This window comes from Piliocolobus tephrosceles, unplaced genomic scaffold, assembly GCF_002776525.5.
Source record: "Piliocolobus tephrosceles isolate RC106 unplaced genomic scaffold, ASM277652v3 unscaffolded_41313, whole genome shotgun sequence".
In the NCBI taxonomy this organism is placed as follows: Eukaryota; Metazoa; Chordata; class Mammalia; order Primates; family Cercopithecidae; genus Piliocolobus; species Piliocolobus tephrosceles.
In genome coordinates, this window is record NW_022325770.1 from 1 (window position 1) to 16,389 (window position 16,389).

The window sequence follows — 16,389 nt, forward strand, 5'->3', positions numbered from 1 at the left end:
TTATGTCAAACAAGGAATATTATTGGCTTCTCTAGGTTTCGGGTTCTATCTGGATTTTTCCAGCCTTTATTCCTACCTCTGGCTGGGGAATGCTAGGTGACTCACTCTGTTTCTTCCTATATATAGGTGGATGGAAAGGGGTCCATCAAAGAGCTCTTCCCAACAGGAAAACAGCTGGAGCCCTTAGTTGCACCTCTGGCAGATGGAAAAGTGGCTGTGGGCCAGGATGATCTCACCGTGGTACTCAATGAGGAAGGGATCTGCACACAGAAATGTGCCCTGAACTGGACGGACATACCAGTGGCCATGGGTGAGACCAACAGTAGCTGCTGTTTCCCACTTTGGGTTGGGGTTGTGTGCCATTCCTGCAAGAACGGAGTCCCATTCATAGCTTTGGCAGGCTGCTTTACATTGTGTCATTCACTTTCCGTTCCCCTTCTTGTAAGTAGATGGCATTTTAGGGTCATTAAAAATGGGATAGTCCAGTTCTTGCAGGAAGCTGAGGGGGAAAACGTGAACAGAAATGTTTATTTTAGAAAGTGATTATCTACTGCTATTTTTTTACTTCTTAGTTTTTTTTTCTTCCTCCTTTTTTGAAGAGTTTTGATTGTGACCTCTGCCAAATAGACTACATTTGGAAATGAGTGGAAATTTGTTGTGTATTCCTATAGTATGAGTAATTCCATATTGAAGGGTTTTTAATGTCATAATTCCATGTTGAAGGGTTCTTCTATTGTTGCTATTTTGTTGTTGCTTAGAGGCACAGATAGCATTTAGGTGATTTAGGTGTCAGTCTCTATTCTACGTATTAGGTGCTTCTGTTCTTATGCTTGCTTCAGGTTCCCAGCTCTCCACAGTGGAATTGCTTGGAAGCATATAACCACTCTTGCCTCATTTTATTTTCAGTCAGAAGAGTGAGTATTACTAAGATAGTTGCTGCTGTGAAGTGGGACATGCTGACATGCTTTCTGTCTTTAAAGACCCTGTCTCTGGAGACAAGGGTTACAGTCCTGGATAAAGAGACAAGACAAGGCACTGCTTAAGGTGTTAAATTGGATGAGTTAAAATTCGGTAGTTCAGAGAAAGGGAAGTTTGTTGTTTAGTCAGGAAGAAGTTTCATTACATAGGTAAGATTGGACTAGGTCAGGCAGGGAGTTTGGAACCTGGCTTGAAGAAAAATTTCCATTCAGTCTAGGCAGAAAGCAGTTTGATAAATGAGTAGAAGTCCAAAGACATGCCAATTTGGGAGAGGGCATTACAGAGCCTGACTTAACACAGGTGGTCTGAATTATAGAGCAGTGAAATAGGGCTCGTTGTTACATGCCCATGAGAAGGTCTGGGAGGCCAGTAGATTCCTAAATGGCAGAATGTCTTGATAAAAGCATCATGTTCTGGCTGGGCGCGGTGGCTCATGCCTGTAATCCCAGCACTTTGGGAGGGTGAGGCAGGCAGATTGCCTGAACTCAGGAGTTCACGACCAGCCTGTGTAACATGTTGAAACCCTGTCTCTACTAAAATATGAAAAACATAAAAAAGCTAGCCGGGCATGGCGATGTGTGCCTGTGGTGCCAGCTACTTGGGAGGCTGAGGCAGGAGAATTGCTTGAAGGGAGGCAGAAGTTGCGGTGAGCCGAGTTTGCGCCACTGCACTCCCGCCTGGGCGACAGAGCGAGACTCCATCTCAAAAAAAAGCATCATGTTCTAGGGTGATTATTCTGGTTGTGGTTAGAGACGAGTAGTCCAGAAGGAAGAGAAATCAAAAGGTCAGTATTTTAGAAGGTCCGGGATTATGGATAGTAACAAGTTTGAGGGGGCTTACGGGGCTTTATGAGAGGCTTCCTGATGTTCTACGGGACCTTGTTTTCCCTTCAGAAAAGGAACGTTGGTAGATGAGTTTAAGAGGCATGTAATATGATGGTCAAGTGTGTTTCTGATTTCCCAGCGTGAGAGTTTCTGTTTTCCAACCTTCATTAGTGCCTGGGGCCTTCATCGGTGCTTCTCAAAACCATGTCTGTGTCTTACTGCTGAAGTACATTTTGAGGCACTTGCCCTGTGAGGTCTCCTTTGACCCACAGGCAGGATTAGTCACTTCTCCTTGGTGCTTCCGTAACCCTTTCAGATATCTCTGTCACGGCAACTTGTCACACGTGAGCAATCTGTCTCCTCTGTTCCTGTAGGAGCTCTGTGAGGTCTGAATGCATGTCTTGATCCACTTTGAGTCATTATTACATAGTACAGTGCCTGAAACATCAGAGCAACTTAGAAAATGCTTGCTGAATAATTGCAGCATTATCCTTCTCAGTCATTATTTATATGCCTGCTGTACACCAGCCAATCTCCCAAGTTTTAGAGATACAAAGAGATCCAGACCATCTCTATTGTCAACAAAAGATATGACAACCAAAGGGGTTTCTGTTATAGATTACCTTTTTAATTAAATGAGAACGTATTCAAGTGGGCCGGATTTTAAAAGGAGAAAGAAACTTTACATATGTTTTACAAGTTAGCACTAAAGAGAATTGTACTAACTTTTCAAAATGAGGCCAGCATAAAAAGAAAAGAAAAAATTCAATATAAAACAATACGCTTTTAATTTTATTTTTCTGGTAGAATGAAAAATATCAGCATAATAATAGCAGTAGCATTCAAAATGATAGAACAACAACTTAGTTCTCAGGTTACTCATTTGAGTTCCCTCCTAGCTTTGAAATTTTATTGTACTGTTCATTGATAGTATAAATTGCAAATATAATAGGAAAAACTTTTTATCAGATAATGGATAATTAAACCAGTACAGCAGCTCATGCCCGTAATCCCAGCACATTGGGAGGCTGAGGCAGGAGGACTGCTTGAGCCCAGGAGTTTGAGACCAGTCTGGACAACATAGTGAGACCTTGTCTCTACAAAAAATAAATTTAAGAAATCAGCTGGGCATTGTGCTGCACGCATGTAGTCCCAGGTCTTTGGTGGCTGAGGTGGGAGGATTGCTTGAGCCTGGGAGATGGAGGCGGCAGTAAGCCGTGATCACACCACTCACTGCATTCCAGCCGGGCCTGTAGAGAGAGACTCTGTCTCAAAAAAAAAAAAGAAAGGATAATTAGGAATATAAATTCATAGCAGATTAGACACACTAAGAAATTATTTTTATGAATATATTCTTTGAAGTTAAACTTCTATGTGGTAATTATGCATGTAGTGGTTTGCTTTTTACTAATTTTTTTGCTTTTAAAAACATTTTTTTTTAAAATGTAAAAAACACATAACCTACAATTTACCACCTGAGCCATTTTTAAGTGTATGGTTAAGTGGTATTAAGTATGTTAACATTGTTGTACAATAGATCTTCAGAACTTTTTTATGTTGCAAAACTGAAACTCTATACCCCTTAACAACTCCTCAGTTCTCCCTCCAGCCCCTGAAGCCGCCGTTCTCCTTTCTGCTTCTATGAATTTGACATCTTCTAGATACCTCGTATAAGGGGAATCATACAGTATTTGTCTTTCTGTGACTGCCTTATTTAATTTAGCATAATGTCCTCAAGGTTATGCCTTCCTTTTTAAGGCTGAACCTTAAAAGGGTAATATATATTCCACTTAAAATTTAGGTAATAAAATAATTACTTAAAAAGGTAATATTCCACTGTATGTATACACCACATTTTGTTTATCCATCCATCTGTTCATGGATGCTTGGGTTACTTTCACCATTTGACTACTGTGAATAATGCTGCCACGAACATGTGTGTGCAAATATCTCCTTGAAATCCTGATTTTTCAGTTGTTTTGAATATATACCCAGAAATGGGATTCCTGGACCATATGGGGATTCTGTTTTTAATTTTCTGAGGAACCACCATACTGTTTTCCATAGCGGCTGCACCATTTTACAGTCCCACCAACAGTGCACAAGGGTTCCAGTTTTTCCATATTCTCATCAACACTTGTTATTTTTGTTTTTGGTTTTGTTCTTTTTTTTAATAGTAGCCATCCTAAAGGCCAATGAGTGATATCTCACTGTGGTTTTTTACTAATTCTTGATATAGTACAGAATATAGTCATAGAAAATATTTCTATTATCTCTAAGTTAGAGAAATTACGTTTCATATAGTATACAAACAATACATTTATTTTGCAGTTCATTGTAAGGTAAGGCAGATTCTTATTCAGTCTTGTTCTGAGATTTGTGTTTTTAAAGATATGTTTTGTGTTGCTTATTTTCTAAATTCCCTCTATGTTAAATCTCCTTCACCATACAACTTCTCGAATATTGGAAGACTTGATTTGCAGTGATGTTATGGTTTTGTCAGCTCTGCTTTTTGCATACTGACTTCTTAAGGACTGTGTGGAATTGTTCTGCTTCATCCAGCATGTTAAGCTTTGGACTGTCACATGCCTGTCAAAAAGTATAGAAAAATATAGTGGATGGCCGGGCGCGGTGGCTCAAGCCTGTAATCCCAGCACTTTGGGAGGCCGAGACGGGCGGATCACGAGGTCAGGAGATCGAGACCATCCTGGCGAACACGGTGAAACCCCGTCTCTACTAAAAAAAATACAAAAAACTAGCCGGGCGAGGTGGCGGGTGCTTGTAGTCCCAGCTACTTGGGAGGCTGAGGCAGGAGAATGGCATAAACCCGGGAGGCGGAGCTTGCAGTGAGCTGAGATCTGGCCACTGCACTCCAGCCTGGGCGACAGAGCGACACTCCGTCTCAAAATATATATATAGTGGATTTATTAAAAGTTATTTTCCAAAGAGAGAGGAAGAGTGAAGAAAAGGAGTATAACCCAATAATTTGTACTGGATCAGAAGGGTAAATTTGGGGTTATGGATAGATGAATCAAAGGTGTTTTTTTAGATATAATAGAGGAAAACAATTGTAAGACTTAACAGCAAGTATCAAATAGAAATGCTTACACCGAGAAATCTGTCCAGCCACCTTCTCTGTGTACCATTAAGCCGTTGTCTTAGTTCATTTGTGCAGCTATAAGAGGATACCACAGGCTAGGTAATTCATAGAAACAGAAATTTGTTTCCTCACAGTTTTGGAGACTTGGAAGTCCAAGATCAGGGTGCCAGCATCTGGTGTCTGGTAAGGGCCTTCTTGATGCTCCTTCACATGGTGGAAGGAGAAGGGTAAGAGAAAGATGAGCTCTGTGTTATCACATGGCAGAAGAGAGAGAACCCACTCCCACAAGCCCTTTTTATAGCACATTAATCTGTTGATGAGGCTGGAGCCTCACCACCTAAATACCTCCCATTAGGCCCCACCTCCCAACACTTTTGCACTGGGGATTAAGTGTCCAATGCATAAGTTGGGGAGGGAATACAAACAGTCAAACCATAGCAGCCATCAGGTGAAGCATCACACCTTTTCTCTGTGGAAATCTCTAGCAGAAACAACGTTGGCTAGAAATGTGGAACTCTTCCCTTAGAGTAATTTTAGGGAGAATAGAATTTGCCTTCTCTGCCCCCCTTCCTTTTTATTTATTTATTTATTATTTTTATTTTGTTTATTCATTTTTTGAGACAGGGTCTTGCTCTGTCGCCCAGGCTGGAATGCAGTGGCGCAATCTTGGCTTACTGCAAGCTCTGCCTTCTGAGTTCACACCATTCTCCTGCCTCAGCCTCCCAAGTAGCTGGGACTACAGGTGCCCGCCACCACGCCTGGCTAACATTTTTGTATTTTTAGTAGAGGTGGGGTTTCGCCGTGTTAGCCAGGATGGTCTCGATCTCCTGACCTTGTGATCCGCCCGCCTTGGCCTCCCAAAGTGCTGGGATTACAGGCATAAGCCACTGCGCCCGGCCTCTTTTCCCCCCTTTCTAAGAGAATGAAGAAGAGGTTCTGTTACCTGGTTCTCCCACTGATACATTGTTATGGGCAGCTGCAACTGGCCTTTGTCTGGCCTGGCTTTGTGACTGATCAAAAGGGAGCAAGTGAAACTTTTATACAGTTCTTTGGGGAATAAGGCAGGAGTGGGATCAGGCGACTGTCAGCACAGCTGATGCGTCTTTTTTGTGCAAAAGATTTCTCTGATCATAACTCAACCAAAGCAATTTTTTTTCTTTTTCTTTTTCTTTTTTTAGAGTCAGGATCTCACTGTGTCACCCATGCTGGAGTGCAGTGGTGCAGTTATGGCTCATTGCAGCCTCAAACTCCTGGGCTCAAATCATCTTCACACCTCAGCCTCCTGAGTAGCTGGGACTACAGGCGTGTGCCACCACACCTGACTAATTAAAAAAAAATGTTTTTGTCGAGACAGTGTCTCACTAAGTTGCCTAGGTTGGTCTCAAACTCCCAGCCTACACGACCTTCCCACCTCAAACTCTCAAGTTGCTGAGATTACACGCCAACTTTTTTTTTCTTTCTTTCTGAATCACAGTGTAAGATCCTGGCTTGATACTTGACTAGTGGACTTTTTGGAGATCCATTTAAATGTATCTTAGAATGGGCAGCTGAAACACTCCATAAACCCAAAGCCTTAGACTGGAACAACTGCTTTATATGTTCTCCTTCACAGAGCACCAGCCTCCCTACATCATTGCAGTGTTGCCTCGATACGTGGAGATCCGAACATTTGAACTGAGGCTTCTGGTCCAGAGCATTGAATTGCAAAGGCCCCGTTTCATTACCTCAGGAGGATAAAGGATTTCTTTTTTTACTGTGGCTATATATTATCCCAAAGTTGTAAAGTCACCTGTGTCATCACAAAGCCTGTGATCTTTTGCTAATATTCTTACTTTTGCCTCCAGATCAAACATTATCTATGTGGCCAGCAATCATTTTGTTTGGAGACTCATCCCTGTCCCGATGGCAACCCAAATCCAACAACTTCTCCAGGACAAGCAGTTTGAATTGGCTCTGCAGCTTGCAGTAAGTCTCATTCATGACTAGTCTGCCTTCCTTATTGTTCTTGAAAGTAGGTGATTTGGGTGTCAATGTTCATATTTATTTTGAATTAGTAGGCTAAGCACATAGCTGAAAGTCCGGGGCCTTGGATACTAGGTCTGACTCCACCATAAAATATCTATGTAACTCTAAGTGATTTTACTTTTTCACTTTATCTGTCCAATGTAGAATGAATATCAATTATAGTAATAGTACCTTGTAGAATTAATGTGAGAGGCGGGAGCGGTGGCTCAGGCCTGTAATCCCAGCATTTTGGGAGGCCAAGGCGAGCAGATCACCTGAGATCAGGAGTTCGAGACCAGCTTGGCCAACATGGCAAAACCCCGTCTCCACTAAAAACACAAAAATTAGCTGGGCATGGTGGCAGGCATCTGTAATCCGAGCTACTCAGGAAGCTGAGGCAGGAGAATTGCTTGAACCCAGGAGGTAGAGGTTGCGGTGAGCCGAGGTCATGCCACTGCGCTCCAGCCTGGGTGACAGAGCGAGACTTTGTCTCAAAAAACAAAAAAAAATTAATGGGAGAATAAAATAATTTAATAGATATTGTATGGTCATGAAAAATTAAAGATAATGCAGACATTAAACTCTAGTAATAATCATAAATATGCTGTTATAGTCAAGTTGAATGCAACAACTAGAGGACCCCTCAAAATTCCTTTCCACAGTAGACTCCTATGTTTGGATAAGTAGGCTTTCTTTTGATATTCTGAAACTACTTCAAGTTGTTGTATTCAGCCAGGCTGCAGTCTTATATTTATGATGCTTGCTGTAATGTTTGCAAGGGATCTTGTTCACAGCAAAATAGTGACCACTTCTTGTTCCAAGGTTCATGTCAGAGTCTGTGTCTTGTTCTTTTAAACATCCTCAGTAATGATTATTGTCATCTGTAGGGGGTGGATTTGCTTTTAGGAAACAACCAAAAGACATTCTGAGCCTAACCTAGTTGTTAAACCAGATATTGCTACTTTATGTATTTGGGGTTTTTTGAGTTTTTTTGTTTTGTTTTGTTTTTGTTTTTTTGAGACAGGGTCTCACTGTCACCCAGGCTGGAGTGCAGTGATGCAGTCTTGGCTAACTGCAGCCTCAACCTCCTGGTCTCAGGTGATCAGCCCACCTCAGCCTCCTGTATTGCTAGGACCACAAGCATGTACCACCACACCCAGCTAACTTTTTTTATTTTTTGTAGAGATAGGGTCTCACTTTGTTGCCCAGGCTGGCCTTGAACTCCTGAGCTCAAGTGATCCTCCTGTCTCAGCCTCCCAAAGTGCTGGGGTTATAGATGTGAACCACCATGCCCAGCCTCAGATAGTGATACTTTAAAGAAGACATTTTTATGAAGATGATAATAATAAAACTGAATTTCTAGGGTATCCTGTAAACAATTTCTGAAAGGAAAGCAATTTTTTAGAATGCAGATACTTTTAGTTATCTATGGTGGCTACTCGTGAAGAATATAATACTATGACATAGTTAATATTCCATAAAGATGATTGCTTTCTTGGAGCACTGAATTTCAGCATCTTACTGCTTTTTTTCTACTCATGCATTGTCCTGTATTATTTTATTTTCATTTTTAAAAATAATACAATGAATGCCCATGAACACACCATCTCACCCAAGAACCATAACTTTTATAACTTTTTATAGTCCTTCCCATCCCATCCCTCTGCCTCTCCTCCAGATGTAATCATTATCCTAAATTTTGTATTTATCATGACCTTACTCTTTTACATATATATTTAAAATATATATTTAATATACAAATATATGTTTACATTTAAAATATATATTTAATGATTAAACACATATTTAATCTTTTACATATATTTAATATATGGAAGTATGTATTTAGTTTTTGAACTTTATAGAAAGGTTACGCAGTAGGAAACTCTTTAGTCTCTTTTTCTCAGCAGGAAAGTCTCAGAGTCTTTTCAGTGATCTTCCTAGTTCAGGTTGTTTAATCTCAGGTAAAGAAAATGGAAGTGGGTTCCCATTTTTCCTTCTCCTTTCTAGGCTCATACTTATTTTGTGTTCTGCCCTTTTTACGACAAAAAAGGTTTGATTGACATCATCTTAGTCCAGGAAGAACCTGTCTTTTGTTTGAATAGATAAGCAAACATAATAGAACTTTCAGAGGGAAATTCCAAGCTAAACTTTGGCATTGATAAGTCCTGGAGCCAAGTGTCAGAGAGGGACGGTTCACTGTGGGCTGGAAAAGGCATCCTACGGCTGGACACTTGAGTTGACCCTTTAAGAATATGTTAGATTAGGATTAAGAGCAGGAAATGGAGCATTCCATTCCAGATGGAGAGGAAGTTAAAGAAGTGAAAAGTGTGGCCTATGTCTATCACATTTGGAGCCTGTCCTGACTGGAGAAGGAGGTGTGGCATATGTGTTCAGGACTCAGCTAGATAAGGAGGCTGGCACCAGGTTTTGGAAGCCTTTGAAGCACCAAGCAGGAGAGGTGAGACCAGGAACAGCCACATGTTGGTGATGGCTTGGGCTAGTGTGGCGGTAATAGGAAAAGAAAGGAAGGGGGAAAATTGAGAGACATTTTGAAAGGAAAAACTAAATTTGATAAAGATTGGCTAAAGAGGTGTAAGGAGAAAATAGGTTATGAGGAAGAAGCAAAGTTCATAGCAGCTGCATTTGTTTAGCTTTTACTGAGACTAGGACCTTTCCCAACTGCGCCAGCTATGCCAGATGGCTTTCTTTTTTTTTTTTTTTTTTCCCAAGACAGAGTCCAGAGTGTTCCTCTGTCGCCAGGCTGGAGTGCAGTGGTGCAATCTCGGCTCACTGCAACCTCTGCCTCCTGGATTCAAGCAGTTCTCCTGCCTCAGCCTCCTGAGTAGCTGGGATTACAGGCATGTGCCACCATGCCCAGCTAATTTTTGTATTTTTAGTAGAGACGGGTTTCACCATGTTAGCCAGGCTGGGTCTTGAACTCCTGACTTGGGTGATCCACTCACCTTGGTCTCCCAAAGTGCTGGGATTACAGGCGTGAGTCACCGTGCCTGGCCCAACCCATCCTTTGTGTCTCAGATTAGGTCCCTCTTGGAATCCGTGCTGGACCCTGACTCAGACTGGATTGGGGACCCTCCCACATGCTTGTCATCACTCTTACCCTATTTTGTTTTGATTTTGTGTTTTTAAACTAAACTAGGTTTATTCAGATTTGACCAGTTTTTCTATTAGTGTCCTTTTTTCTGTTTCAGGATCAAATCCAGAAATCAGATTGCATTTAGTTGTCATGTGTCCTTAGTGTCCTCTGGTCTGTGACATTTTATCTTTCCTTGTTTTTCATGATCATGACAATTTTCAGGATTACCAGTTAGGCATCTCATAGAAACCCTGTTGTGTTTTAATTGGAATTTAGTCTTTTTTTTTTTTTGAGACGGAGTCTCACTCTGTTGCCCAGGCTGGAGTGCAGTGGCCAGATCTCAGCTCACTGCAAGCTCCGCCTCCTGGGTTTACGCCATTCTCCTGCCTCAACCTCCCCAGTAGCTGGGACTACAGGCGCCCGCCACCTCGCCTGGCTAGTTTTTTGTATTTTTTAGTAGAGACGGGGGTTTCACTGGGTTAGCCAGGATGGTCTCGATCTCCTGACCTTGTGATCCGCCCATCTCGGCCTCCCAAAGTGCTGGGATTACAGGCTTGAGCCACCGCGCCCAGCCGCGTATTTAGTGTTACAGTTAGATTGTAAGGGCAGCCTGCAAGGCGGATACCATGTGGCTGTCTCGTACACTTTGTTTTATTTTTTATTTATTTATTTATTTATTTTGAGATGGAGTCTCACTCTGTCACCCAGGCTGGAGTGCAATGGCACGATCTTGACTCACTGCAGCTTCTACCTCCTGGGTTCAGGTGATTCTCCTGCCTCAGCCTCCCAAGTAGCTGGGACTACAGGCACTTGCCACCACGCCCGGCTACTTTTTTGTATTTTTAGTAGAGACGGAGTTTTACCATGTTAGTCAGGATGGCCTCGATCTCTTGACCTCATGATCCGCCCGCCTCGGCCTCCCAAAGTGCTGGGATTACTGGCGTGAGCCATTGCGCCCGGCCTTGTCTTGTACACTTTGGTGTCTGTAGCTCCTAGCATCTTCTCTAACATCAAGAACATACTGAACAGTATTTGTTGAGTGAGTGAGCTCTTACCTATTCTACTCTGTTATTAGGAACTGAAAGATGATTCCGACAGTGAAAAGCAGCAACAAATTCATCACATCAAGAACTTGTATGCTTTCAACCTCTTCTGCCAGAAACGTTTTGATGAGTCCATGCAGGTCTTTGCTAAACTTGGCACAGGTAACAAGTGGTGAGGCCTTCATATAAGGAACTGGTGGAGGAGGGGAGCCTGGAAAGTATGGGGAGAAATGATAATAGACTTCTGAGAATGGAGAAAGTTTAGGCTCAGCTAAATTGATCCTCATACCTAGCAAGATCCTGTGGGGTGGCCATGTGGTTATCTGTCTATACTCCTAATCCTGTGAATCTGGTCTTCTCAATAAATGTGGACTCCCAGTTTTCCAGTATGATATGCCCTTGCCATTAAGGAAAGGTAGCAGCAGGTCATTCAGTTCAACAGATGGATATTTGATCAGCTAGTATTTATTGAATGCTGTTCTAGACCATATTTCTTGGATTAAACTGCAGATCATTTTTGAGAGCCAACACAGGGCAGTGCCATGAAGCCCTTCCTTTTCTTAGTGTCCTGAAACCTCTCGACATGACTGTAGTGGCGAGGAGCAGGTGCCTTGGGGTCTGCCTGAGATCCGGCAGAGTACTGGACCTCTCTGTGTTTCTGCTTTCTCCTCTGCAAAAAAGGGATGATCATACTACTGCTTACCTTAGAGTGTTGCTGTAAGGATTATATGAAGTGCTTTGAACAGTGTGTGGCACTTAACAAGTGCTCTGTAAGTGTTTGATATTATTAGTATTGAATATCATTACTGTATATTCAAAACTGTATATTCCAGTTTTGCTTAATTTGGATCAATCTATATATATACTTGGTTTGACTCTGTATCATACTAGTATCTCCTCTTCTCCTCTTCATTGCTTTGCCTTTTTTCTGCCATTCCTCAACCTTGGCCAGTAATGAACTGTGGTAACTCCCTGTATCAGTCAAGATTCTTGGTTGTGAGCAATGGAGACCAACTCTGGATCGTTTAAGTAGAATCTGGATAAATTAAGCAGAGTTTATTGGAATGTTAGGGTAATGACAGTTGGAAGAACCCATAAAATTGATGGGAGATTAGGTGGGGAATAGATGGAAATGAGGGGAGTTCTGGAGGCCCTCCCAGCTGGAAACAGGAAGCCAAAGAATGATCAGTTTGCAGCCAGGACAGGCTGGGCCATCCTGCACTAGCATAGCCACCTCCTTAGCCGTCGCCACTGCCACTTCCTCTGTTGTTGCATCCCTGATAAAAATTGCCACCCACAGTGTATTAGCTATCTAATGCTATGTCACAAATCTCCCCAAAACTGTATGGCTTAAAGTAACAGTAGTCATCCATCTCTGTTAGTACTTGTTGGTCAGGAATTTGAGAAGGGGTCAGCTGCACTGTCCTTGCTTCACGTCTCTCAGGCAGTTGTAGTCTTATGTGCACTGGGCTACCATCATTTGAAATCTGGACCAGGCTAGAAGATCCACTTCCAAGCTGGCTCACTCATATGGCTGACAAGGTGGTGCTAGCTGGAGCTGGGGGCCTCAGTTCTTGTCCAAGTGGGTCTCTCTTCAGAGCTGCTTGAGTGTCCTCATGCATAAGAGCAGGCTCTTTCTGGAAGGAGTGTCTAAGAGACCTAGGCAGAAGCCTCAGTGGTCTTTTGTGACTCTCGCTCCTGCTAGATTCTGTTGGTTTACAAGGGTCCTGCCATGTTCAAGGCAAGGAAGTTCAGACTTTGCCTCTTGATGGAAGAATGTCATGTTATCTAAGAGGAGCACATAGGATGGGATGTATGATATATGTTGGTGTGTACCACACTGCTTGTCATCCTTGCATCATTTTCTCCAGATCAGGGGATCTGATTAGCCAGGATTAGGTCATGGTCTGACCCCCAGACTCTACCAGGGGTGGAGAAAGAGGTTTGGCTCCCCTCTGCTTCTGAAGGCCAAGGTAGGTCCCTAGAGCTATCCTCCCACCAAGACTCCACATAGCCTGGAAGAGAGAACTTGCCCTTATCTGAAGTACCTAGAGTAGGCAGATTCATGGAGACCACAAGTAAAATAGAGGTTCCCAGGGGCTGGAATGGAGGGAGAATAGGGAGCAATTGTTTATTATTGGGCAGTTTCAATTTGAGATGATGGAAGAGTCCTGGAGATGGATGGTACTGATGGTTGCACAACAGTGTGAATGTCTTTAATGCCGCTGAATTGTAGGCTTACAAATGGTTAAAAGGATAAATATTGTAGCGTGTATGTTTTGCCACATACAGACACACAGGTTGTTGGATGAGTTGAAGTAGCAGAAGACAGGGGTCTACTACTGGACGTGGATATGGGCATATCCCTGTGACCCAGAGGTCAGCAAGTTGCTGCTGCTTCCACTGCCTAAGGCCTGCAGTGACCTCCGTTCCCACAGAGCTAGTGACTGGGTGTGGGCTGCTGTATCCAGGCAGGTGCCTCTACGGAGTGGCAGAGCTGTAACCAGACACTGGAAATGCGGAGTCTGGCTGCACACACTCATGAGCTGGAAAAAGGAGGCTTCCATCTCACTTCCAGTTTCCAAATCTCATATCCTGTTTCTGGGTGGAACCCGATTTTCACTTAGAACCCTGACTGCTAGGGAGTTTGAGAAAAGTCGCTTTCAGTTTTATAGCCCCTGTGGACTAGAAAGGAGTAGAAATGGATGGGAAGTGCCAGTTGACCAATAAACAATAGCATTCCACAGTATTATAAATTATAATAAATGTAAATTATAGTAAATTATATAACCAGTTAACCAGCCCCCAGTGGCAGTGAGGGGATATATTGGCTACTTACAGCATTTTGCTGTTACAATCTGGGAGTGGCCAGGTATGGTGGCTCATGCCTGTAATCCCAGCTTTTTGGGAGACCAAAGAGAGAGGATTGTTTGAGCCCAGGAGTTCAAGACCAGCGTAGGCAACATAGTGAGACGTCATCTTTAGAAAAAATTTAAAAGTAATTAGTTGGCAGGGTAGTACATGCCTGTAGTCTCAGCTACTTGGGAGGGTGAGGCAGGAGGATCACTTGAGCCAAGAGGTCAAGACTACAAGAAGCCAAGATTGTGCCGCTGTACTCCAGCCTGGGAGACAGAGCAAAACCCTGTCTAGAAAAAAAAAAAAATCAGTGAGCATCTGTGAGAACATAAATTCTAAGGCAGAAGGAAAATGTCACCTCTTTGATATTGTTAATATGTACCATTTTGATTCTTAATGTAGCAGAACATTTTCCCACTTATTTATACTCTCTTGTCAGTTGGTCTTGTCTTTTGGTCATTTATCAAATGAAGTCTTACATTTTATTACCAGTTTATGTGAATTTGTTTATCTAATCAACATATTACCCTCTTTTTAAAAATTTTTTTGAGACAGGGTCTCCACTCTTGCCCATGCTGGAGTATAGTGGCATGATTCACAGCTCACTGCAGCCTCGACCTCCTGGGCTCAAGCGATCCTCCCACCTCAGCCTCCCAAGTAGCTGGATAGAGGCACGTGCCACCATGCCCAGCAAATTTAAAATTTTTTGTAGACATGGGGTCTCTGCTGCCCAGTCTTGTAATCAACAAATTAGTCTCTTGCCATGTGTACTACAAATATATTCCCTAGCCTGTTGTCTGCTTTTGTTTTTTAGTAATGTTTCTTTTTTGAGACGGAGTCTCGCTCTGTCACTCAGGCTGGAGTGCGGTGGGACAATCTCAGCTCACTGCAGTCTCCGCCTCCCAGGCTTACGCCATTCTCCTGCCTCAGCCTCCCAAGTAGCTGGGACTACAGGCGCTCGCCACCTCGCCCGGCTAGTTTTTTGTATTTTTTTTAGTAGAGAAGGGGTTTCACCGTGTTAACCAGGATGGTCTCGATCTCCTGACCTCGTGATCCGCCCGTCTCAGCCTCCCAAAGTGCTGAGATTACAGGCTTGAGCCACTGCACCTGGCCAGTAATGTTTCTTTTTTTGACATAAATTTTTTGTTAAGTTTCTTGATCTCTTCTACTTCAACATCAGCATTTTTCCTTAGAAATTTTTTATTCTCTACTTTCAGATGCTTGATAAATATTCAATTCTGATTCTGTGTGTGTATTTGATTATAGTCATGCCATTTTTGTGATGTTTTAGTGAATTTTAACATATGTATAAAGAATGCTCAAATCATAAGTCTACAGCTCATTGAAAGTTTATGAACTGAGAGTCTTTTTTAAAAAAATCAGTCTGGAACTTATTTTGCTATAGTAATAGTCTTGTTTTATTTTATCCCTAAATTGTTGGGCTCCTTTCCAGAGGAATCATGTTTACCTTCCATATAGATCCCACCCATGTGATGGGTCTGTACCCGGACCTGCTGCCCACAGACTACAGGAAGCAGTTGCAGTATCCCAACCCACTGCCTGTGCTCTCCGGGGCTGAATTGGAGAAGGCTCGCTTAGCTCTGATTGACTACCTGACACAGGTAGGTGTAATACAGAGTGCGTGAAAGAGTTTGCCTGGGAGTTTCAGTACTTGTTTCTCTATGGCAAGGAATTTAAGGCCTTCTCTAATGCTAAGGCATTCTATAAATTAATGCTCTAGGAAGTCTGCCTAGGGTAAAGTTTCTTTCTGCTACTTCCTCTAACTTAACATTACCATTGAAGTGGGGTTTTCTGCCAAATCTTGATAATAATAAACACACCCAATTCCTAGTAAATTCACACTAAGCTGTTATAGAAACAAAAAAAGGTAAATTTTAGTTGTTAGAAGCATACAAGTTTTTTTAAAACAAACTTTTTGTAACATACATGTTTTTGGGGAAAATGCCTCCTGTATGTGGAACCACTTGGAAAACACACAAAAAAAGTACAAAACAGAAATACAAATTACCTATAAGTCTACCACCAGAATATAAGAAACTAACATTTTAGTGTTGTCCTTCTAGACTTTTATGTCTGTGAATTAGCTTTTGTTTATTTACTTCTTGGTTTATTTATTGCAAATGGATATCAAATTATAGATTGTTTTATAGCTTACTTTTAAAAAATTTAGCCATATACTGAGAAAGTACTTCCTTGTCAATAAATATCCTTCTATAACATGTTTTTAAGGGAGGTATTTAGATTTAAAATTTTCTATGACTTACTATTATAGACATGTATTTTTTAAGTCAGCACTAAAACCAGCATCTCCATTAAAGTCCCTTAATCCTAGATTTCTGTCACAGAGGGCTGTTGTTTATTTCCTGTGTACCCATTCAGAATCAGAGACCTTATTGATATTTTTTCCTCTTAAGTGTTCTGCAGACCTTTGTAAGGGGTCTCCAGAATGCTCCAGGGTAGGCACTG

General features: G+C 42.1%; 1 protein-coding gene across 2 annotated transcripts; it reads left to right on the forward strand.

The window, feature by feature from the left end:
- The first annotated feature begins 71 nt into the window (after nucleotides 1-71).
- On the forward strand, nucleotides 72-15,563 carry LOC113223424 (vam6/Vps39-like protein). 2 transcript variants are annotated; one of them, XM_026452887.2, is made up of 5 exons: nucleotides 72-310; nucleotides 6,515-6,635; nucleotides 6,747-6,867; nucleotides 11,079-11,208; nucleotides 15,356-15,476. In XM_026452887.2, exons 1-5 carry the CDS (start codon nucleotides 307-309, stop codon nucleotides 15,379-15,381), a joined length of 402 nt encoding a protein of 133 aa, XP_026308672.1. In that variant the 5' UTR covers nucleotides 72-306; the 3' UTR covers nucleotides 15,382-15,476. The 2 variants fall into 2 exon arrangements, with proteins under 2 accessions (XP_026308672.1, XP_026308671.1); XM_026452886.2 differs by having other exon boundaries at nucleotides 74-310; nucleotides 15,382-15,563.
- The last annotated feature ends 826 nt before the right edge of the window (nucleotides 15,564-16,389 follow it).

Bases quoted from the DNA above. Each gene is read 5' to 3' on its own strand.
- LOC113223424 (XM_026452886.2), top strand. The intron at 6,636-6,746 runs ATAAAGGATTTC...TTTTGCCTCCAG, and splicing joins CGTTTCATTACCTCAGGAGG to ATCAAACATTATCTATGTGG. The intron at 6,868-11,078 runs GTAAGTCTCATT...CTCTGTTATTAG, and splicing joins AATTGGCTCTGCAGCTTGCA to GAACTGAAAGATGATTCCGA.